Raw genomic sequence first — 23654 nt, forward strand, 5'->3', positions numbered from 1 at the left:
TAACTACAACAAGCAATGCTGTTTGTGTTTGAGGTCGGACTCGGCACTGACAGATTTGTGTTCATTGTGCTGCTTTTATAAAGCCTCAAATGACGGCTTACAATATTTCATGAAAGCAAAGTGTTTTGTTTGTCTAAGATTTAAAAAGTTTTCAACTGTACAGCACTGACAAAGTTGAACAAAGTGCTGTACAAGTCCCACAACATAAAAAAAAAGGTCAGCCCTAATATGCTCTACCTCTATCTTCACGTTCTACCTCTCTCTACCCATCATCAGGCTATTTATTTATTGAAAGAGTTTTTTACGTCTCCTGTTTAGGGACTACGGGTGTAAATTAGCTCTTGCTACAACCCTGCATGTCTACATTTTGTATTCTGTACTTGATGTTCATTGACGTGTGTTGTCCCTACCAAATAAACTATCAAATCAAATCAAATCTTAGTGCTCTATATCTCTCTTAATCTCACTCTTCATGCTCTACCTTTCTCTTTATTCATGTTCTCTTCATGCTCTACCTCTCTCTCTCTACCTCTCTTTCTTCATGCTCTACCTCTCTCTCTCTACCTCTCTCTCTTCATGCTCTACCTCTCTCTCTCTACCTCTCTCTCTTTATGCTCTACCTCTCTCTCTCTACCTCTCTTTCTTCATGCTCTACCTCTCTCTCTCTACCTCTCTCTCTTCATGCTCTACCTCTCTCTCTCTACCTCTCTCTCTTTATGCTCTACCTCTCTCTCTCTACCTCTCTTTCTTCATGCTCTACCTCTCTCTCTCTACCTCTCTCTCTTCATGCTCTACCTCTCTCTCTCTACCTCTCTCTCTTCATGCTCTACCTCTCTCTCTCTACCTCTCTTTCTTCATGCTCTACCTCTCTCTCTCTACCTCTCTTTCTTCATGCTCTACCTCTCTCTCTACCTCTCTCTCTCTACCTCTCTCTCTTCATGCTCTACCTCTCTCTCTCTACCTCTCTTTCTTCATGCTCTACCTCTCTCTCTCTACCTCTCTTTCTTCATGCTCTACCTCTCTCTCTCTACCTCTCTCTCTCTCTACCTCTCTCTCTTCATGCTCTACCTCTCTCTCTCTACCTCTCTTTCTTCATGCTCTACCTCTCTCTCTCTACCTCTCTTTCTTCATGCTCTACCTCTCTCTCTCTACCTCTCTCTCTTCATGCTCTACCTCTCTCTCTCTACCTCTCTTTCTTCATGCTCTACCTCTCTCTCTCTACCTCTCTTTCTTCATGCTCTACCTCTCTCTCTACCTCTCTTTCTTCATGCTCTACCTCTCTCTCTCTACCTCTCTCTCTTCATGCTCTACCTCTCTCTCTCTACCTCTCTTTCTTCATGCTCTACCTCTCTCTCTCTACCTCTCTTTCTTCATGCTCTACCTCTCTCTCTCTACCTCTCTCTCTTCATGCTCTACCTCTCTCTCTACCTCTCTCTTCATGCTCTACCTCTCTCTCTCTACCTCTCTTTCTTCATGCTCTACCTCTCTCTCTCTACCTCTCTCTCTTCATGCTCTACCTCTCTCTCTATCTCTCTTTCTTCATGCTCTACCTCTCTCTCTCTACCTCTCTCTCTTCATGCTCTACCTCTCTCTCTATCTCTCTTTCTTCATGCTCTACCTCTCTCTCTCTACCTCTCTCTCTTCATGCTCTACCTCTCTCTCTATCTCTCTTTCTTCATGCTCTACCTCTCTCTCTACCTCTCTTTCTTCATGCTCTACCATTATGTAACCCCCATGATGATTTGGAACTTTGTGTACATGACACAAAAATTAAATCATTCAATCAATCAATACATCTAACTATCCATGCTTTACCTCTCTTCATGTGCTACCTCAACATGATTCATTAAGTGGACAACAATGTTACCAACGCATTTATTCTCTCTCTCTCTCTCTCTCTCTCTCTCTCTCTCTCTCTCTCTCTCTCTCTCTCTCTCTCTCTCTCTCTCTCTCTCTCTCTCTCTCTCTCTCTCTCTCTCAGCAGGTCTCCCAGGGGGCTGTGTACTGGTCTTCCTGGCAGCCAAGAGGAGTTGTGCACGTCTACACACACGCACACGCACACACACATTACCAGCGCCACCATGTGGAGGACAGACTAACAGCATCACAGCTTTACTGGAAACCCCCTGTTTGCTCTATAGAGGCGACCAGAGGACACACACGTGATTAAAGATAGCCAGCTGCTCTCACCCACAATTGACTAGTAACAAGTTACAAGTGTGTGTGTGTGTGTGTGTGTGTGTGTGTGTGTGTGTGTGTGTGTGTGTGTGTGTGTGTGTGTGTGTGTGTGTGTGTGTGTGTGTGTGTGTGTGTGTGTGTGTGTGTGGTGGTTCAGCGGGCATGTCATGTCGGGGCTACGGGGGTGGCAGGGAGAGCACAGACTGCGGGCGTGAAGTGGGCACCGCCAGGGAAGCCTCAGATTAAGACCCGGGCCACCGCAGCCTAGCTGAATCTACCCCGCACGCACGCACGCACGCACACACACACACACACAGATACAGCACAGCTGTGTGTGGAATACAATTAAATTAGCACAACTGGCAGGTAGCGAACAGCCTTATCTTAACGCCACACTGATATAACACACACACACCCATGCCCATTCTCCGGGGTGCAGGGAGAGAAGTCCGCTGGAAGGAAGATGAGATTTGGCATTGATACCGCACTCTATCACTCCCTCTCTTCATCCATCCCTCCGTCCGTCATCCTTCCCGCACGGCTACGCTGCTTTTATCAGAGATGTCTCTCTCTGCCTTGAGACTGTCTCTCAATCCCCTAGCAAGGCATTGATTACTTTCCACCAAAGTTATTTTTACTTTCTTGTTTTTCTTCTTCTTCTTCTTCTCCTCCTCTTCGGGGGATAGAAGAGAGCGATCAGCGGACGGAGCTTTCGATTGGTCAGTGGACATTTTGAGGCGGGGCATCATCCTGCCCTTTTTATGGGACAGTTTGTCCTCTCACTCCGGCTTGGCCCGAGATGGACAGACAGAAACAGACCATAATAACATTGGCCTCCAGAGGGGCCGCTGAGCGCTGTGTGTTCCAGAGCAGCGACAGGCATCATTACGGGGCCTCTCCCATGCACTCCTGTGATCCACATCTGTCTTCATTAAAACAGCAGGGAGGCTGAGCGGGAGACGGGCCTGGCGGTGACACAGCAGAGACGCTTCTGGACTCCTGGAGGGACTGTGTCCTTGGACCAGCAGAACACTAGCTGACACCATCTCATCACTTTGCTAGTGTTTTCAACTTGTTTTCCCCCCCCTTATCTACAACAAAGGAAACACTTTTAATTGCTCTTAAGAATCCCTGTCTCTCTCTCTCTCTCTCCTCTCTCTCTCTCTCTCTCTCTCTCTCTCTCTCTCTCTCTCTCTCTCTGTTGAGTACTCCGGGGAACAGAGGAGAGAGAGAGGGGAGAGGAGAACGAAGGGAGAACTTGAAATATCTCCCAGCGCGTCTCTGAAACCGAGCAAAAGAGAGAGAGATGAAGAAAGGAGAAACCTTGAGAGAAATAAAGAGAAGGGGAGAAACCTCGAGAGAGAAGAGAAGGGGACGAGAATAGAAACCTTGAGAGAGAGAAGAGAAGGGGACGAGAATAGAAACCTTGAGAGAGAGAAGAGAAGGGGACGAGAATAGAAACCTTGAGAAAGAGAAGAGAAGGGGACGAGAATAGAAACCTTGAGAGAGAGAAGAGAAGGGGACGAGAGGAGAAACCTTGAGAGAGAGAAGAGTGGAGAGAATTGAAAGGAAACAAAGGAGAGGAAACGGGAGGAACGGAGGCAGAATACGAGAGAAAACGGACACAGTGGAGAGCAGAGAGAGAGAGAGAGAGAGGTCTTGTGGGGATAGACGTGATGGAACAGCTTTCACGGCAGACTGCCTCCCCTCCCGCTCCTCTACTCCTTCTCCTCCTCCTCCTCCCTCCTTGCTGTTCTCTCCCTCCTGCTCTCTGCTAGTTTGCCTGTCTTTCCCCGGCTGCGTCACTCCAAGCACGCCGGAGAAAGAGAAAAGGAGAGAGAGAAAGAGAGAGAGAGAGAGAGAGAGAGAGAGAGAGAGGACTGCCGGGACAGAGAATTGAACATCAACACAAATGTCAAAGACTTTGCTACCTGTCTCATCCAACGGGACGCACTGAAGACGGACACGGCGGCTAACGCGAAGAGATAGAAGAAGAGAGAGAGAGGAGGCGGACAGAAAGAGAGAGAGAGGTAGCCCAAGAAATGGAGAGCGAGAATAAAGGAGAAAGAAGGAGAGAATGATTGTCAGTCTTGTGCTGTGTGTGTAGGAACAGGGCGGATCACCTGCTCACTGGAGCAAAACACTTGCCTTGTGGGACTTCATAACTAGTCAGACTACAGCTCAGGTTGTGTGTGTGAGTGTGTGCGCGTGTGTGCGTGTGTGTGTTTGACGGTCATAAGCTGTTGGAAGTGGGAAAGAACTCCAGTTTGCCTGAGAGAAAAAGAGAGAGAGAGCGTGGGAGCCTCGGCTTGACTGTGAAACAAATTGAGTGTGACAAACTTTGTCTCTACCCCTTCCTGTGTGTGTGTGTGTGTGTGTGTGTACCAGATCTCAGTGAGCCAGGGCCCCCAGTGGAGTCATCATCAGGCAGGGGCCACACTGACCCGTCCTTGGGCTCTGCGGGGGGGGCTGGGGACAGTGGCAGCCCCAGGGGGTGGAGCGTGGCCGTGGGGGGGCCGCATCCCATCCTCCAGCCTCCATCGTGAGACCGGACGCTGGGGCTGGGGCGGCTGGGGGGGCTGGGGCGGAGGACCGTCCAGACCAGGACCCCGACTCTCAGAGGTCAGACCCTGTCTGGGGGGGGCTGGGGCAGGGGGAGGAGGAGGAGGAGGAGGAACAGAAGGAGAAGGTGGGGTAGAGAGAGGAGGAGTGAAGTGTTCTCTCAGAGTGTGGGTCCTCCTGGGGTCACTGGCGCTCGTCTTCCTCACCTCCCTCTTCTTCTCCGTCTCGCTGCGCGGGGGCATCGGGTTCAACTACCTGGAGCCTCCCGGCTGGGAGGAGTCGAGGAGGGTGAAGTTGGTGCCCAGCTACGCGGGCGCCCGCGGGCTGACTCCGCCCGACGGCGCCCAGCAGAAGACGTGCGCGTGCCCGCGCTGCGTGGGAGACCCCGGCGTGTCGGACTGGTTCGACGAGAACTACGACCCGGACGTCTCGCCGGTCTGGACCCGGGACAACGTCCAGCTGCCCTCCGATGTTTACTACTGGTGGGTGGTGAGTACTACAGTCTTGTGTTATTTATACACCAACGAAGAAGAGAGGCAGGCATCACAACACATACACTGCAGTCCGTGAGTCTGAGGACAGTAGAACATCATTCATTTGTTTCTGTACTTCAGGCAGTCATTGAAAAGGATTCGCAAACTAATATCAACAACTTTAATAAGTTCATGTTCATTTGTACAATGACGTTTGGTCCTGTAAAACAACGTATAAAAAGGACTATAAAACCTACATTCACCATCAAATGAAGTTTGTACTTTGACCTCATAGTCATTGTTCCATTTCAAGTCCAATGTGCTAAAACAGAGCTACATGTTTCACTGGACGCAGACTCGTAGACTGCACTGTACAACACGACTGGACAATTGTCTATGCACAAAATGCACATACAGTAGCAGGTTTTTTCCGCTAGCCATTGTGTTGCCCGACCAACGTGGCCAATAACGTTCTAATTTGCCGGACGAATGTAAAATTGAATGGTCACATCACGTAATACCGTCATGCACCAAAGAAATGCACGAAAACATGGTTAGGGGAAGTAATCATAAGTACTTATCGGTCACAATAACATTGAATGGTGATCTATTTAGTGAATAAATTAATTCTCTAATGTAACAATATCTGTGTTGGCACAGACGACTCCTTCAGGCACTTGTACGTTACTGCTGCTAACATTACGTTACCTGATGTTTACATAACCAGCTAGCATAGTGTAGCTCATCATGTGTACTTCATATTCCCTGAAAGATCGGTTTGTTTTCATATTTCTTTATTTCGCTGGCACTGCCTCAATGTTTTCAGCATGTTCCTCTTCATTGTTAATGTTTGTAGCAGTGGGGGAATTTCATATAAAGGGACGTCTGTTTCACCATTACTGTAGCCTACCGCAACGGAGGGCTTTGTTTGTTGTTGATGAACTTGCGAATGTCGGCAAAAGGTGAAAATATACTCACCCTCTCTCATCGCAGGACAGTTACTATGCATTCAGTAAGACACACCTGCCACACACTAAAACATATTGACTCACCACAGTAAATGTAATATATTTTTTTACAGACCACGATGGCCATCAAGATTTACATGCGTGCGTGCGTGCATGTGTGTGTGCGTGCGTGCGTGCGTGTGTGCGTGCGTGTGTGTGTACCTGTTTATTCTTAACCCCTGGTAAAGTAATAATTGGTTGCTGGCCTGGCCTCACAAATACAACACAACTCAGTAGCTGTCCAGATCTGGAATGGACTAAACCTGCTCACTCAGACCAACCGCTGAGGGGGAAGGAGGAGGAGAGCAGGAGAGGTGGAGGAATTGAAGGATAAAAAAAGAAGAAGGGAAAAAAAATGGGAGAAATGACACAGATATCAGACTTGCAGGGGAGGGAACGTGAGGTGCATCACTCCACATGCAGGCTCCCTATCAACTGTTGCTATGATACCACTGTTAGGATAGGGGTTTGGCGGAGCCCAATTGCAGAACACAGGAGGAGAGAGAATGGAGCGATTTAGGTTGGTTTTAATTATGATTCCCCAAGCGGACAATTTCACAAATAGGAATGTGCGACAGGTACAAGAATGTTCTGGAGATGAGGAATGGTGCGTTCCATGTGCCGCACGGGGTGACCGGAGTACCGGGGCGGTGGTCCTGGGGCACAGAGAGAACAGGATTAGCGACAAGGCAATTCAACACTGTTTGAGTAGCAAGGCTAGAGCTAGTCGTCGTACCTAGGAAGTAAGGTTAACACTCCGACGAGGGTAGAACAGGATCTGCGGGCTGAAGTATGTGTGATGAGGGAATCCGTCACAGCCGTGTTGATTGATGTGCTGGCAGCGTGGGAAACCGGGGAACGGATGCTGCCCATATAAGGGTGTGAGAGGATAAGGGGTGAGGGAGGCTTCCGCCGTGATGGTGATGGTGAGGAAGGAGGAGGGGTGAGGAAGGCTCTCGCCGTGATTACAAAAAATGTACAAACAAAATAGAGGATGAGTGAGAAAGGAGGGGGCGAAGGAGAGATAGATAAAACAAAAGCGAGGGAGGAAGGAGGGAATTTAGAGGAGAGGGAGAGAGATGGAGAGAGACAGACAGAGATGGAGAGAGACATGAGGAGAGATGGAGAAAGATAGAGGATGGATATGTGAATTAAAAACATGAGAGGGATGGAGAGAGAGAGAGAGAGAGAGAGAGAGAGAGAGAGAGAGAGATGGGAATTGAAGAGAGGATTGCTTTGAAAGAGGCTTCCAATATCCTGTGTGTGTGTGTGTGTGTGTGTGTGTGTGTGTGTGTGTGCGCGTGTGTGTGTGCGTGCGTGCGTGCGGAAGGTGCTTTAATTTGATATATAAAGCAACCTCTCATTGTCTGGGAGCCCCAGTGAGTCTGAAGGCTTTCACCAACTCAAACACATTCACACATAAACATACAGGAGATGAAACATCTCATATCTCTTTCTGACTGGTCCCATCTCATATCTCTTTCTGACTGGTCCCATCTCATATCTCTTTTCTGACTGGTCCCATCTCATATCTCTTTCTGACTGGTCCCATCTCATATCTCTTTCTGACTGGTCCCATCTCATATCTCTTTTCTGACTGGTCCCATCTCATATCTCTTTCTGACTGGTCCCATCTCATATCTCTTTCTGACTGGTCCCATCTCATATCTCTTTTCTGACTGGTCCCATCTCATATCTCTTTCTGACTGGTCCCATCTCATATCTCTTTCTGACTGGTCCCATCTCATATCTCTTTTCTGACTGGTCCCATCTCATATCTCTTTTCTGACTGGTCCCATCTCATATCTCTTTCTGACTGGTCCCATCTCATATCTCTTTTCTGACTGGTCCCATCTCATATCTCTTTCTGACTGGTCCCATCTCATATCTCTTTCTGACTGGTCCCATCTCATATCTCTTTCTGACTGGTCCCATCTCATCTCTTTTCATATGCCTGCCGCCAAGTCTAGCGTTGGTGCTTTTCATGTTTTCTGAACCCATAATACACAGGCCAGTCTAGAATGAGTTTTATTTTACATATACAGAGAGTTTGGGCCGACAGTGGCTTGGGAGGTAGAGCAGTCGTCTGGTAATCTGGAGGTTCTCGGTTAGAAGTTGGTTAAGGTTAGAGTTTGTCTTAGAGCGTGACGGCAAGTTCTTTCGACGGTTAAGCTATAGGCACTCTTTCGAAGTTGGTTAAGGTTAGAGTTTAAGGTCTTAGAGCAGGGCGATAGAACGCCAGGTAGTTTGCAGGCTGTTTGACGAGGAAATGGGAAAAGACACAGCTCGTCACGGATTCGGCAAACGCGTCAGTGGCCAATCAGAGAGCGTCAGTCAGTGCCAATCAGAGAGCGTCTCCGAGAAATGCGGCGTGCATATGTAATCACGCGGTTGAGACGGAGGGAAAGAAAGTGAGAGAGGAGGAAAGGGTGCATACAGAGAGTGTAGAGAAGCAGGAAGCACAGAAGAGGTAGGATGCAAAGAGAGGAGGAAAGGAGAGGAAAGGAGGGATTAGCATACTGAGGAGGAGGAAATGATAGGGAGAGCACAGAAGAAAGGGAGCCGAGGAGAGAGTGGGAGGTAGAAAAAGAAAGAGCACAATATGTAAATGAAGGTGAGAGAAGGTGAGTTGGAAAGGAGGAGGAGGAGGTCAGTTTTGGCAATTTTCCAGCATGTCTCTGCCCTCGGCTGGGTTCCAACCTGTCTCTGCCCTCGGCTGGGTTCCAACCTGTCTCTGCCCTCGGCTGGGTTCCAACATGTCTCTGCCCTCGGCTGGGTTCCAACATGTCTCTGCCCTCGGCTGGGTTCCAACCTGTCTCTGCCCTCGGCTGGGTTCCAACATGTCTCTGCCCTCAGCTGGATTCCAACATGTCTCTGCCCTCGGCTGGGTTCCAACCTGTCTCTGCCCTCGGCTGGGTTCCAACCTGTCTCTGCCCTCGGCTGGGTTCCAACCTGTCTCTGCCCTCAGCTGGATTCCAACATGTCTACCCTTGTGTTTGAGTAGACTATAGTACAGTCCGGCACTTTCAGTTTCACTGATCTCTGCAGTAAATGTTTACTGTATGATAATCTCAGAACCAAGCATTTGAAATTACCTGGTTTAGTGCTTAGCCTTATTTATAATATTATAATATAGTGTTCACTGCCAGACTTGGAGCAAATCACAGCACTTTGCGAAGGCTATCTTTGCCTGGGGCTGCATATTTCTAGAACAAATCATATACTGTTTATAAGATCTATTTTCTAGTGTTCCAACGAAACCTCAATCAACAAAATCCGTCCATAGATTCTGGCTGTACAGGACGAAATGTAAGGGAGCGTCCTTATTGCATAATTACTGTACTACTGTACCTTTTCCCGCGACAACACACCCCTCTTGACAATTGCCAGTGAAAATATTTTATAATTGAAGATATTTTTTATTTTGATCCACCTTTTCTCCTCTTTTTCAATTTTTTCCTCCCATCCCAATTTCGCTGTGCCAATTCTCCCCTCCCCTGTCTTGAACGTTGCCCCCCACTGGCCGGTTGTAGGGAGGATAGAAGCCTTGCATCACATGTCCCCTCCGATACATGTGGAGGCAGCCTGTCACATCTTTTCACCTGCCAGCGCGGACTCTCATTGGCGAGGTGTAACGTGTGGGACGGGAGGCTCACACTACCCCCGCCATTTCCTGTCTCTGCTGTAGTGTGCAGGCATCCCCCAACCGACCTGTAGGAGTCGCTGTCCACAACGTCCAGATTACCACCCATCGACTTCCACCCGCCAATGAGTTAGTATGACGGCCGGCCCAAGCCGGAGGCAACGCCGGTGTCTCTTGCGTTGGTGACGAGCGCAATGTCCGCTGCGCCACCCAGCCGCCTTGTAATATATTTTTTCTGTGTCAAATGTACTTTTTTTTTTTATCAGTAAAGGAACTATTTCTCACTTGGTGTAGTTTGACCAACCTTTTACAGGATGTTTTTTTTGACGGAGCAAGTTGTATTTAATGTTTAGTTAGGATAATAGAACCTCCAGAATAAACGTTTCATTGGCGTGCTTCCAGCGTCATAGATCAAGGATTGATTGAGCTGGCAACCTGTGTCTCCGGAAGATTTCGGTCTCAATTAAATAAAAAAGGTGATATTCTGGTAGTGACGCTGGCATGATGCGTCCTTATAGCGCTTAGAGATCTGCGCTTATTTACCACCATGTCTGTGAAAACGGCAGGTGCGTCACATTAACTGGTCGGTGCAATTGGCGGCGGCCTTTCTGGATATGAGCAGATTCCGACGAGGCTCATTTACATAGAAAGGGGACATGTTCCGCCCATATGACCTCATTTAAATATGTGCCAATTGCACCGGATTCAATGCTGACAGAACGCATGTGCCACCTCTGTGCCAAACCGCATAGAAAAAGCTACGGTTTCCAAAATACAGTGCATATAATAATAAATAAAATGCAGCTCCTAGTGGTCAACAGTGTCAGACTGTGGTTGTACTGGGCAGCTCCTAGTGGTCAACAGTGTCAGACTGTGGTTGTACTGGGCAGCTCCTAGTGGTCAACAGTGTCAGACTGTGGTTGTACTGGGCAGCTCCTAGTGGTCAACAGTGTCAGACTGTGATTGTACTGGGCAGCTCCTAGTGGTCAACAGTGTCAGACTGTGGTTGTACTGGGCAGCTCCTAGTGGTCAACAGTGTCAGACTGTGGTTGTACTGGGCAGCTCCTAGTGGTCAACAGGGTCAGACTGTGGTTGTACTGGGCAGCTCCTAGTGGTCAACAGTGTCAGACTGTGGTTGTACTGGGCAGCTCCTAGTGGTCAACAGTGTCAGACTGTGGTTATACTGGGCAGCTCCTAGTGGTCAACAGGGTCAGACTGTGGTTGTACTGGGCAGCTCCTAGTGGTCAACAGGGTCAGACTGTGGTTGTACTGGGCAGCTCCTAGTGGTCAACAGTGTCAGACTGGTTGTACTGGGCAGCTCCTAGTGGTCAACAGTGTCAGAGTGGTTGTACTGGGCAGCTCCTAGTGGTCAACAGTGTCAGACTGTGGCTGTACTGGGCAGCTCCTAGTGGTCAACAGTGTCAGACTGGTTGTACTGGGCAGCTCCTAGTGGTCAACAGTGTCAGACTGGTTGTACTGGGCAGCTCCTAGTGGTCAACAGTGTCAGACTGTGGTTGTACTGGGCAGCTCCTAGTGGTCAACAGTGTCAGACTGTGGCTGTACTGGGCAGCTCCTAGTGGTCAACAGTGTCAGACTGGTTGTACTGGGCAGCTCCTAGTGGTCAACAGTGTCAGACTGGTTGTACTGGGCAGCTCCTAGTGGTCAACAGTGTCAGACTGTGGTTGTACTGGGCAGCTCCTAGTGGTCAACAGTGTCAGACTGTGGTTGTACTGGGCAGCTCCTAGTGGTCAACAGTGTCAGACTGGTTGTACTGGGCAGCTCCCACTTGTGAATATATGTAACTGTGTGAGTGTGAAGCAGGGCGTGGCTGCTTGTGCTCAGTGAACACACCCTGGTAAATACATATTAAAAAAAGGTGCATTGTTATTGTCCATTCCTCTATTTATTATTCTCTATTAGGGGTGCACCGATGTATCGGTCGGGTATCGGTATCGGCCGATAAGTGCCTTGTTGACTGCAATCGGCCTATCGGCCGATAAGCTCGAATGTGCCGATGGCAGAAGCCGATAAATTCAGTCGCGTCCTGCCAACGGCGCCGCCCCCAGTCCCCCACACACACACACACAAGCTACTGCATCAAAGTTACTACTAAATATTCAACATTCTCTTTTGAGACTCCGCTTCAGACTCTTATCATTTGGCACTAAAAGCTAAACATTGTCACCGATATGGCTGTCCGCAACATGTCATTAATTGTGTACGTGAGGTGTTCGCTCAGTGACGACGCTAACATGAGCTAGGTTAGCTAGCATGAGCTACCGGGAGATAGAAGACTAACGTTACTGGTGAAAATGTGATTTACGTTGGAATACTCCTTTGCCAACTTGCTGTACTTTGCTTGCAGGTCTGCAGCCATTATTGCTGGATTATGAATAGCCCCAACTTTAGCCAAGGTAACGTTATGGCTAAACCTTTAACGTTAGTTAACGCTAGATTTCGGTTAGCTGTTCAATGCTATTAATAACACAACCAAGCGAACCCATCACAGCTCCCCGTCAACACCCCTCTCTCGGGAAGATGGCATTTAAGAAAGTATCTGCTGTTAAAATGACACAAACGTTCGTTTTGTGGCATTAACGTTATATAGTTAGTGTTACACGTTCAATAACATCAGCATATTATTTACCCGAAGATAGCAAGCAAGGCATTACTCCGTTCATAGCTCAGTTCCATTCCGTTGCTCATTCCGTACCCAACTACACATTCTGCAATCTGTTAATAAAGTTTTCAACCAGACAAATGTATAGAAAGGCTTTGTTTTATTATAACATTTGTTGCAGTAAAATCATTATGTCTCATTTGGTCATCCTGTGGAGCGCGCTGGTCGGCGCCAGCGGGCAGCTAACTTATTGTGGTTCTCGCAAGCAGATCAATGGCGGCATGCCCGGAAGTAGAAAATGAATAAACGCTTGCCGATTGGTGGTAAGAACAGCAGGAGGTGGGTGCTAGCGGTGTGGCGTAATTGGCTGAATCGACTGTCAATCAAAATGGTTCTATTGCATTGGTTGAAAGCTCTGGTTGAGAGAATAGTATCCATCTGCAGGCCGCCAGACGATACTGGGAGAGGGATAGTGATACATGGCATGGTGGAATTAATACCATAAGCATATTTCTTGATGTTTCCTTTTTTTAAGTAAGTAAAGAGGCCTACAAATACAAACATACACATACAAATATACAGTAGTTTCATTAAAAAAAAATATATAAAAAAAAAATATTAAAAAAAAAATATTAAAAGAAATTACAAATACTTATTTTTTGCCACAAGTATCGGTATCAGTATCGGTATCGGCCGATTGTGTTAGTTGAACAATCGGTATCGGTATCGGTGGCCAATTTTCATATCGGTGCATCCCTATTCTCTATCTTCATCTTTGGACAGCGGAGCATCTTCCTTTGGCCTCCTTTCATCCTCTTTTCATCCGGAATCTGACCTTAGATCAGCTGATATAATTTCTGTCTACACACACGCGTGTGCGCGCACACACACACACACACACACACACACACACACACACACACACACACACACACACACACCCATAGACACAAAGGAAGAAAGAAAAAAATTTAAAAACATCTTGAGCTGTACTGTACTGTACCCATTCTGCAATCTGTTAATAAACTTTTCAATCAATCAATCAATCAATCTTGCCAGGTTTTGGCTGCTGAGAAAAATATCTGATATATCCTTCTAAATCTCTCCATTTCTACCCCCCCCTCCCTCTCTCTCTCTCTCTCTCTCTCTCTCTCTCTCTCTCTCTCTCTCTCTCTCTCTCTCTCTCTCTCTCTCTCTCTAGATGCTGCAGCCCCAGTTTAAACCTCACAGCATCCAGCAGGTTCTCCTCAGGCTGTTCCAGGTGACTTTAAACCGATCTTATTATAATGCTAATGTATCTCCATATACATAAATTATTTTGATGTCATTTGAGATTAATATCTTACATTTACACTTTTTATAGTGATATATTCTAATGAGTCAAGAAATTGCTTCTTGGAGAGAGATAAACAGAGGGAGGGGAGGAGACAGAGAGAAAGAGAGAGAGGAGTGAGAGAGACAGATACAATGGAGGAGAGAGAGAGAGAAGGGAGGATTAATGTATATAATTAAGAAAGAGAGAGAGGAGTGAGAGAGAGACAGATACAATGGAGGAGAGAGGGAAGGGGGGAGAGAGAGAATGGAGGATAGAGGGAGAAGGGCAGAGAGAGAGTGATGAGGGAGCACTCAGGAGAGAGATAGAGAGAGAGAAGGGAGGAAAGAGAGGGGGGAGCAGATTAATTTAATCTTTATTTCATCTTTTCTCTCTTCTGGCCCAAGTAATTTATTTGATAGACTATTTTAAATGACTATGCGGCAGCAGAGAGTATCTGAAAGACATGGTTATGAGCTTGAGGTGATCCTTAAGAGAGTGTTTTCATAGTAGCTTCCTCCTCTGATACTAGCGTAGGGACTAGTGTCACTGTTCGGGGCCGAGGCATAGAACTGGAATTGATAGAACAGTCATTCCCATTCAAATATGGATTCTTGAGGTAATTTTGCTGGTGCTATTTTAAGTAATCTACAAATAGGCTAGAGACCACTGCTTTCTGTGTCGTCTTCCGTCAACACCACCATTACTCTAGTGACCACTGCTGTCTGTGTCGTCTTCCGTCAACACCACCATTACTCCCAGGTGTCAGGCTCCTAGTGACCACTGCTGTCTGTGTCGTCTTCCGTCAACACCACCATTACTCCCAGGTGTCAGGCTCCTAGTGACCACTGCTGTCTGTGTCGTCTTCCGTCAACACCACCATTACTCCCAGGTGTCAGGCTCCTAGTGACCACTGCTGTCTGTGTCGTCTTCCGTCAACACCACCATTACTCCCAGGTGTCAGGCTCCTAGTGACCACTGCTGTCTGTGTCGTCTTCCGTCAACACCACCATTACTCCCAGGTGTCAGACTCCTCATTTACTTCCATTCATTTTGGGGACCTAGTCAAAATGTCATACTTCTGAAGTATAAATAAACTGCTGATGTGCAGATTTAAATAAAAATAGACAATTCTGAGTAAAAAGATATGTGTTTGTTTTGTTTGTTTGTTTGTTTCCACTATTATCCCTGTACCCAAAAAATCCAAGCCTGCTTGCCTCAACGACTACCGCCCTGTAGCTCTCACCTCCATAGCCATGAAGTGCTTTGAGAAGCTAGTAAAGGGCTACATCTGCTCCTCCCTCCCCATCAACATGGACCCCCTGCAATTTGCATACCGCCCCAACAGGTCCACGGAGGACGCCATAGCCCATGTGCTGCACACAGCAGCATCACACCTGGACAAGAGGCAGGGGAACTATGTGAGAATGCTATTCATCGACTACAGCTCGGCATTCAATACCATAGTCTCCTCCAAACTCATAGCCAAGCTCAGGGACCTGGGCTTGAACTATGACCTCTGCCAGTGGGTCTTGGACTTCCTGACGGGCAGACCCCAGGTGGTGAGAGCAGGCAACTGCACCTCCTCATCCATCACCCTCAACATAGGGGCCCCCCAGGGCTGTGTTCTGAGTCCCCTCCTCTACTTCCTGTACACACACGACTGTGTGGCTCAGCGGAGTAGCAATACAATCATCAAATTTGCTGACGACACAGTGGTGGTGGGCCTGATCTCTGCCAACGACGAGAGGGCCTACCTGGAAGAGGTCAAGGTCCTGGCGGGATGGTGCCAGGAAAACAGCCTCTCCCTGAACGTCAGCAAAACAAAGGAGATGATTGTGGACTTCAGGAGGTCGGGGGTCAAGGACTACAGCCCCCTCAGCATCGACGGGGCACCGGTTGAGAGAGTCAACAGCTTTAAGTACCTCGGAGCCTACATATCCGAGGACTTGACATGGACCACACACATTGACAGTGTTGTGAAGAAGGCACGACAACGCCTCTACTTCCTCAGGCGCCTAAGGAAGTTCCAAGTCAGTCAGAAGATCCTTAAGAACTTCTACTCATGTACAATAGAGAGCATCTTGACTGGCAACATCACCTCCTGGTTTGGGAATAGCACTGCACAAGACCGAAGCAGACTACAAAGAGTGACACGTTCAGCCGAACGCACAATTGGAGGGGGGCTCCCCACCCTCCAGAACATTTACAACAAGCGTTGCAAGGGCAAGGCTAAGAGAATCATTAAAGACTCCAGTCACCCGAACAACTGCCTCTTTGAACTGCTGCGGTCAGGCAAGCGATACCGGAGTCTCAAGGCGAGCACAGAAAGACTCAGAAGAAGCTTCTATCCCCAGGCCATCAGGCTGCTAAACGAACAATGAATGAACACTACACAACAACAACCACCAAACGCACATAGTACACACATCCACATGCACACACTCACTTTAAACAAACACACTGTAGCACCCACTCCACACACTTATAGCACACACCCACTTTAAACAAACACACTGTAGCACCCACTCCCCACACTTTATATTTATTGATGAAGGATTGCACTACAACTCGTACACCTTACTGTAAATTGTACCTAAATTGTACCTCATCCCATTTCTGCACTATATAGTACTGTACATTAGTACACTGCATAGTATTGTATATTATATGGTAACTCAGTTACGTCTATTCTGCATCGAACATTGTACATATGTCTATACTGAACACTGTGACCTCATTTTCTACTTCTAAATTACATGCTATACTATGTTATTTGATACTATCTTGTCTAGCACAGTCTCTGGAGCGTAACAGTAAGAAGCATTTTGTATGAAAGTATTCTGTACTTCTGTATGACAACTATTAAAGAAACTTGAAACTTGAAACTTGACATTTGATTTGGAATTTAAAGATGTATTACCAGATCCGGTATCCTTGCCTTGCATGGGGAGTGGTTACCATGGTCTTGATGAAATAAAGATTCTAAACATTCTGTGAAAGGTTGGTCAAACTACACCAAGTGAGAAATGGTTCCTTTACTGATAAAAAAAAAAAAAAAAGTACATTTGACACAGAAAAATATATTACACATAATAATATTGCTATATAGTTTGTTTATACTTCAGAAATATGATATTTATACTCGGACCTCAACACAGATGGAAATGAGGAGCCCGACACCTGGGAGGAACGGTGGTGTTGACAGAAGACGACAGAGACAGCAGTGGTCGCTAGTTTACGTGTAGATTACCTTAGAAAGACGGCTGATTTCTGAAGTAAAACAGGGAGAGGATAGAAGCCCTGGTGTGGAGCACACAACCAGAATGCCTTGCGGTCCGAGAAAGGCCGAGCACCTGTCGGGATGCTTCTAACACATGCTACTACGGTCGTAGACCCTCTTTGCGATTGTAACGTTATTAGAGCTATAGCCACAATTGACCCATTTCACTGTAGTCAGCAACGCCAAGATACATAGCATGCTAGTCGCTAACATCACCAATTGGTTCTTCTGAGCGCTTCAATCCGTTCATCACTGGACTCAAATGCTGCTACTACAAGGCTCAGCCACTTCACTGCATCGTGCAACAATATAACGTGCAATTATTTTAGCTTGTCAAATGTGTACTTATTATTATAGTTGTTTTATTGTATTTACTTATACTTAGTTGTACTTATTTTATTGCACATACCAAAGACTTTATTGTTTATCGTATATATAAATACCTGCTTTTTTATTCTGTAAATTGTTGCTTTTTTATTCCTTTATGCTGCTGTGGAGCAAACAGAGTAAGAATTCCATTGTACTTGTTGCATACGGCACATAAAACTATCTGAATCTGATGCTGTGTTGTATCAAACATAAATAAATAATATAAAATTACCATAGTATTGTCCAACACTGTTAACATTAGCTTGCTAACTGCAGTCGAATGGGTCTATTTCACTAGCATGCTAGTGGCTGGACAGCTTGGCTTCAAACATATGTATATGTTTTTCTACCTATCGCTACCTTAATGATTTATTATAGCCCTTTCAACTCTAAATACTCTGTATGTTAACTCCCAGTTCCTATGGTACTTATCCAGAACTGTGAATTTATTTATTTAGATTTATGACCGCAGTACTTCGTCGAAAGGAGAGTAGCGAGATCTCTCCGTGGGAGGACCAGCGAGATGAAGAAGTCTCCGTCTTATCAGCTACACACAAAGGACTATATCGGGCACTGCTGAAGGCGAAGATATTTACTTCATAAAGACCCCGGCTGAAAGAAAACAAGACCCACCATCACCAGCTAAGTACCTAGCTTAGAAGATGCCGGGACTCGGCTCTCCCACAGAATGTACTAGCTGCATGAGGATGAGTAAGAGGATTTTAGAGCTGGAGGCTCGAGTTTCTATCCTGCACCAAATCCAACAGGATGAGCGACTCATTGACTCTATTTTTGAAGCTACTACAAATATAGCCAACGATACCATGATTGAGACCTGGCCTAGGCTAGCTACAGAACAGCACCACCCAAAAGACGGTCCCTGGCACAAGCAAGGAGCTAGACCAAAGCAGTGGACCACCGTCAAGGATAAAAGGAGAAATAAACGAACCAGGACCTCGCCCCCGGTACCACCAGGAAATAGTTTCAACCTACTCTCGGAAACACGCATATCAACACCAAAAGCAAAGAGACATAGAAGCGTGGCTAACGACGCTAGCGAAGCAAACAGCGAGCGGAACGGAGCTCACGCTAACGACGCTAATAGAAGGAATACCGGAGCTCACGCTAACACTAGCGAAGCAAACAGCTTGCATGCCGGAGCTCACGCTAATGCTAGCGAAGCTAACAGCCGGCACATCGGAGCACACGCTAACGACGAGACGACGAGGAAAACAGAGCCAGGAGCGACACGGCTAGCAAACACGACCCAGACCGAGCTAACGGCTAACAGCGAAGAGACTACCATGCGCCGAGGAGAACGTTGCGGTAGCCAACACCGAAGGTACGGGACCAGCGTTAACATGACGGCTATTGAGAAGGCTAGCGAGGCTTCACCAAGGCCACAGGACTGTGGAAAGAACCGGCAGACTAGGCCTAGCCCAAAAACAAACGGCCCCAAAACTGTTAGAAAGAAAAATGCTAACCTCACACAGAAAACAGACTGCATACTGATTGGAGATTCCACAACAAGGTATGTGGAGATGGCAAACACAGAAAATATCTGTCTAGACAATACATCTGTGAAAGAGCTGGCCGAAATACTTCCAACACTCATCAGACCGGGCATAACAAAAATTGTCATTCACTCTGGATCGTTTGACATCCTGCGAAAGAAGACTGGCACAGAGACTTTGAAAGACGATTTCACACGTTTAATGAACACACTAGACAAACATCAGTCTGTGTACATAGACACTGATGTGTCCATCAGTGGACCAATTGCATGCTTTCGCAGAGGACAAGAAGCCTTTAGTCGACTCCTAAATTTTAATTCATGGTTAGGGTCTGCATGTCTTATACACGGCCTGAAATTCATTGACAACTTCAATGTTTTCTGGAATAACCCAGAACGTTTTCAAAGAAATGGCTTCTTCCCAAATCGCTTAGGTTAGAGGCTTCTAGCAGCAAACATGCGTCATGCCTTAATGGCCTCCAAGAATATCAAACTCATACCAGCACAAGCGATAATCACGAAGGACACAATCTTGCCACAAGGTGCAGCAACAGCACAAGGCATCCCCCCCCCCCCATATCACACAAGGCCATCTCGTCTGATCAAATGTCCCCGAAAGCACAGTACAGTCAGTACGGTGCAGTATAGCACAATTGCCATGCCATCTCTCAAAACATACCGGTAATCATAACCAGCCAATGGCATGGTGAAAAATATACGCCATCAATGCGTTTACCTGCTATTAACCTCAGGGCCATCAAGGTCAAGCAGACCTCCTCTAAAGAAGTCCAACAAATAAAATTAGCCCTCCTAAATGTCAGATCACTGAATAATAAAACATTCTTAGTAAATGATCTGATTAAAGAAAATAACTTAGATTGCATCTGCCTAGTAGAGACATGGCTAAATAATGACACAGCTACATCAATAATGATAGAAGCTTGTCCACCAGACTATAACTTTTTTCAAATACCCAGAAAAAATAGAAGGGGCGGAGGAGTTGCAGCAATCTTCTCCTCAAAACTCTTGTTTAGAATCACAGAACTAGGCGAGTTCATGTCGATGGAATATCTTGCCATTGAGCTCAAAACAGAATCAACTATTATCGTCACAATATACCGCCCGCCTAGACACTCACCAATATTTATACAGGAGGTCTCTGAACTGATCTCACTATGTGTTACCGGATATGATAAGGTGATCCTAAATGGAGACTTGAACATCCATTTTAATAAGAAAACAGACTCAAACTATAGAACTAAAAAATCTACTGGATAGCTTTGACCTAATGCAGCATATAACAAATGCAACTCACAGGCTTGGGAATACACTAGACTTAGTTATAACAACAACTGGGCTAAGCATAACAAATATCTCAATAACTGAATTACCTCTCTCCGACCATCACTGTATATTTTTTGATACTCAAATAACCCTTACTAAAAAAAAATCATAGTTCAAAAGAGGTTCCTAAACGACAAGGCTGAATCAAAGTTCATTGATCTTATCAGACTACATGAACCACACAATCATGACAGCTCTCTAAATGAAATGGTAGAAAATCTCAATGATGCAATGTCATCTATATTAAATTCTGTCGCCCCATTAAAAACTAAAAAGAAGAAAACTAGAGCCTCGCCCTGGTTGAACTATAATATGGTCAACAAAGAAAAAAGGAAATGTCGTGCAGCGGAGCGAAAATGGAGAAAAACAAAAACCACCATATGCTGTGATATATACAAAGATGCTTTAACTGCTTATAATAAAACCATCCGCTTAGCAAGGAAAGATTACTTCTCTAAAATCATTACAGAAAATGCTGGAAACTCCAGAATCTTTTTTTCCACTATTAATGTACTACTCAACACTGCCCCTACACCTCCTCAGTCATCAACGGTTAAGTGTGAAGAACTTGCACTATTCTTTAACAACAAAATAACCTTGATCAGGGCCAGCATTACTCATGATGGAAATAAAGTTGATTGCGGCAAACCGCGCAATGTAACCATGAGAAGTTTCACATGCATCACATTAGATGTACTCTGCAAAACTGTCTCAGAATGTAACTCCTCCACCTCAGACATTGACCCTATACCTACAGCTTTCTTCAAACAGGTGTTTAATAGTGTTTCAAGCCCTGTGCTAGATATCATAAACACTTCCCTTAGGACTGGTATTTTCCCAGATGCCTTTAAAACAGCAGTTGTAAAGCCATTACTAAAAAAACCTAACTTGGATAGTAATGAAATGGCAAATTATCGTCCAATATCCAACCTACCATTCATTAGTAAAGTACTTGAAAAGATAGTTTCAGTTCAAATAAATTCCTTTCTTGAAGAAAACAACATCTTAGAAGAATTTCAGTCGGGATTCAGAAAATATCATAGCACTGAAACTGCCCTCACCAAAATAATCAGTGACCTCAGACTAAACTCTGACGAGAATAAGATCTCCATCCTTATCCTGCTAGATCTCAGTGCAGCATTTGATACAATCGATCACGATATTCTAATCGATCGTCTTGAAAACCATGTCGGTTTCTCAGAACATGTGCTAGGCTGGTTTAAAACATACATCAGAGGGAGGAAATTCTATGTTAAACTAGGAGATCACATGTCTGATATATACGACAACAACTATGGAGTTGCACAAGGGAGTTGCCTAGGTCCTTTACTCTTCTCCCTTTACATGTTACCGCTGGGTGATATCATCAGAGAACATAATGTAGATTTCCATAGCTATGCGGATGATACACAACTGTACATATCTGCTGAACCAAATGATACAGCGATTAGCTCCATTACAGACTGCTTACTGGCAATAAATAAATGGATGAGTAAGAACTTCCTGCAACTAAACGAGAACAAAACTGAAATTCTAATTATCGGCTCCAAAACTAAAAAAGAAACATTAATAAAGAACCTGGGGGGACTAACTTGCCAAGCTGCAGCGGGTGATTCGCTCCGCGGAGAGGGTGATCGGCTGTCCCCTGCCCTCCCTCAGGTCCCTGCACGACTCCAGGGCGCTGAAGAGGGCGAGGAAGATCATGGCCGACCCATCCCACCCCGGTCACAGCCTCTTCACCCTGCTCCCCTCTGGGAGAAGGCTGAGGATCCCAAAGGCTGTGAAAGCCCGATACAGACTGAGCTTCTTCCCCTCAGCCGCCAGGCTGATCAATGACTCAGGTTCAATTCTCATATTAGCAAAGTGAGGAAAACATCGTTCTTCCATCTCAGAAATATAGCAAAAGTACGACCATTTATTAATCAGAACGATGCTGAGAAGCTAATTCATGCATTCATATCTAGCCGGTTAGACTACTGTAATGCACTTTTCACAGGTCTCCCTAAGAAAACCACAGAGAGGCTTCAGCTAATCCAAAACTCTGCAGCCCGACTGCTAAATAGAACCAAAAGGAGAGAGCACATTAGTCCAGTCTTAGCTGCTTTACACTGGCTTCCTGTTATTGGCTAGCCATATCACTGAAGAAGGACATTGTCCGAAACATGTCTGCTTTTTATTCAGGCTGCCATTAAAAAACATTGAACCTGTGAGTGCTGGTCCGGCTACCCTGCTTTTTGATATACTGAACTTTATGGGATTACAGCACCCAGTGTGAGAACTTGTGAGCGCGGTCTAACTTGACTACACTGGCTTCCTGTAACATTTAGAATTGACTTTAAGGTCCTTTTCCTTACATACAAAGCTCTAAATGGACAGGGACCTAGCTACATCGCCAACACTCTAATAAATTACACACCAGCAAGAACACTGCGATCATCAGCTGCTAGACTACTAGAGGCTCCCAGAAGCAGTCAAAAGAGGATCGGTAATGCAGCCTTTATCAACTATGCCCCAAAACTATGGAACAAACTACCCCAAAACATGAGAGAAGCCAACTCGCTAGACATCTTTAAAAGACAGCTTAAAACCTATCTCTTTGCTCAGGCATTTCACTGATAGATATCTGCTACCACCTAGTGGCAAGAGGAAACATCAGGGATATCCTGACACAACTTGTACTTACCTGCACTATTCTTACCCTGCCTACTCTTATACACTGCCTATCAAATTCATGTGTCGGTTATTGCACTTTTTTTTTTACTTCTTACTGATGACTATTTTTAAACTGAATCATTTTAAACAATTTTTATTATTTGCTAGATCCAAATGTGAAACACTGTGATTATTTGTATTACTGAATAGAGAGCCTATTAGGATGCTAGATCCTAATGTGAAACACTGTGATTTACCATACCTTGCTATGCTCGCTCATGCCTGTATTTTTTTTATGTCCGTTCTATTTTATAATTTTTAGACTTTTTAAACTGAATCATTTTAAACAATTTTTATTATTTGTATTACTGAAAACTGTAAGCGGAGAGCCTATTGGGATGCTAGATCCTAATGTGAAACACTGTGATTTACCATACCTTGCTATGCTCGCTCATGCCTGTATTTTTTATGTCCGTTCTATTTTATAATTTTTAGACTTTTTAAACTGAATCATTTTAAACAATTTTTATTATTTGTATTACTGAAAACTGTAAGCGGAGAGCCTATTGGGATGCTAGATCCTAATGTGAAACACTGTGATTTGCCATACCTTGCTACCTGTCTATCTTTTATGCCCGCTTATGCCTGTATTTCTTACTGTTGTGAAGCACTTTGAACTGCAACCTCTGTATGAAAAG

The 23654-nt window shown here is 45.6% G+C and overlaps 1 protein-coding gene across 1 annotated transcript in view; it reads left to right on the forward strand.

Moving 5' to 3' along the window:
- Positions 1 to 2340: 2340 nt before the first annotated feature.
- st3gal2 (ST3 beta-galactoside alpha-2,3-sialyltransferase 2) overlaps positions 2341 to 23654 on the forward strand; it is a gene marked incomplete at its 5' end in the record, with an annotated part of 33408 nt that continues 12094 nt past the window's right edge. The window contains 3 exons of the mRNA XM_084315557.1: positions 2341 to 2394; positions 4567 to 5229; positions 13685 to 13744. Coding sequence (XP_084171683.1) covers positions 2341 to 2394; positions 4567 to 5229; positions 13685 to 13744 — 777 coding nt within the window. The remainder of the gene's footprint in view (positions 2395 to 4566; positions 5230 to 13684; positions 13745 to 23654) is intronic.

Source organism: Notolepis coatsorum, assembly GCF_963971535.1.
Source record: "Notolepis coatsorum genome assembly, chromosome: 6".
Taxonomy (NCBI): domain Eukaryota; kingdom Metazoa; phylum Chordata; class Actinopteri; order Aulopiformes; family Paralepididae; genus Notolepis; species Notolepis coatsorum.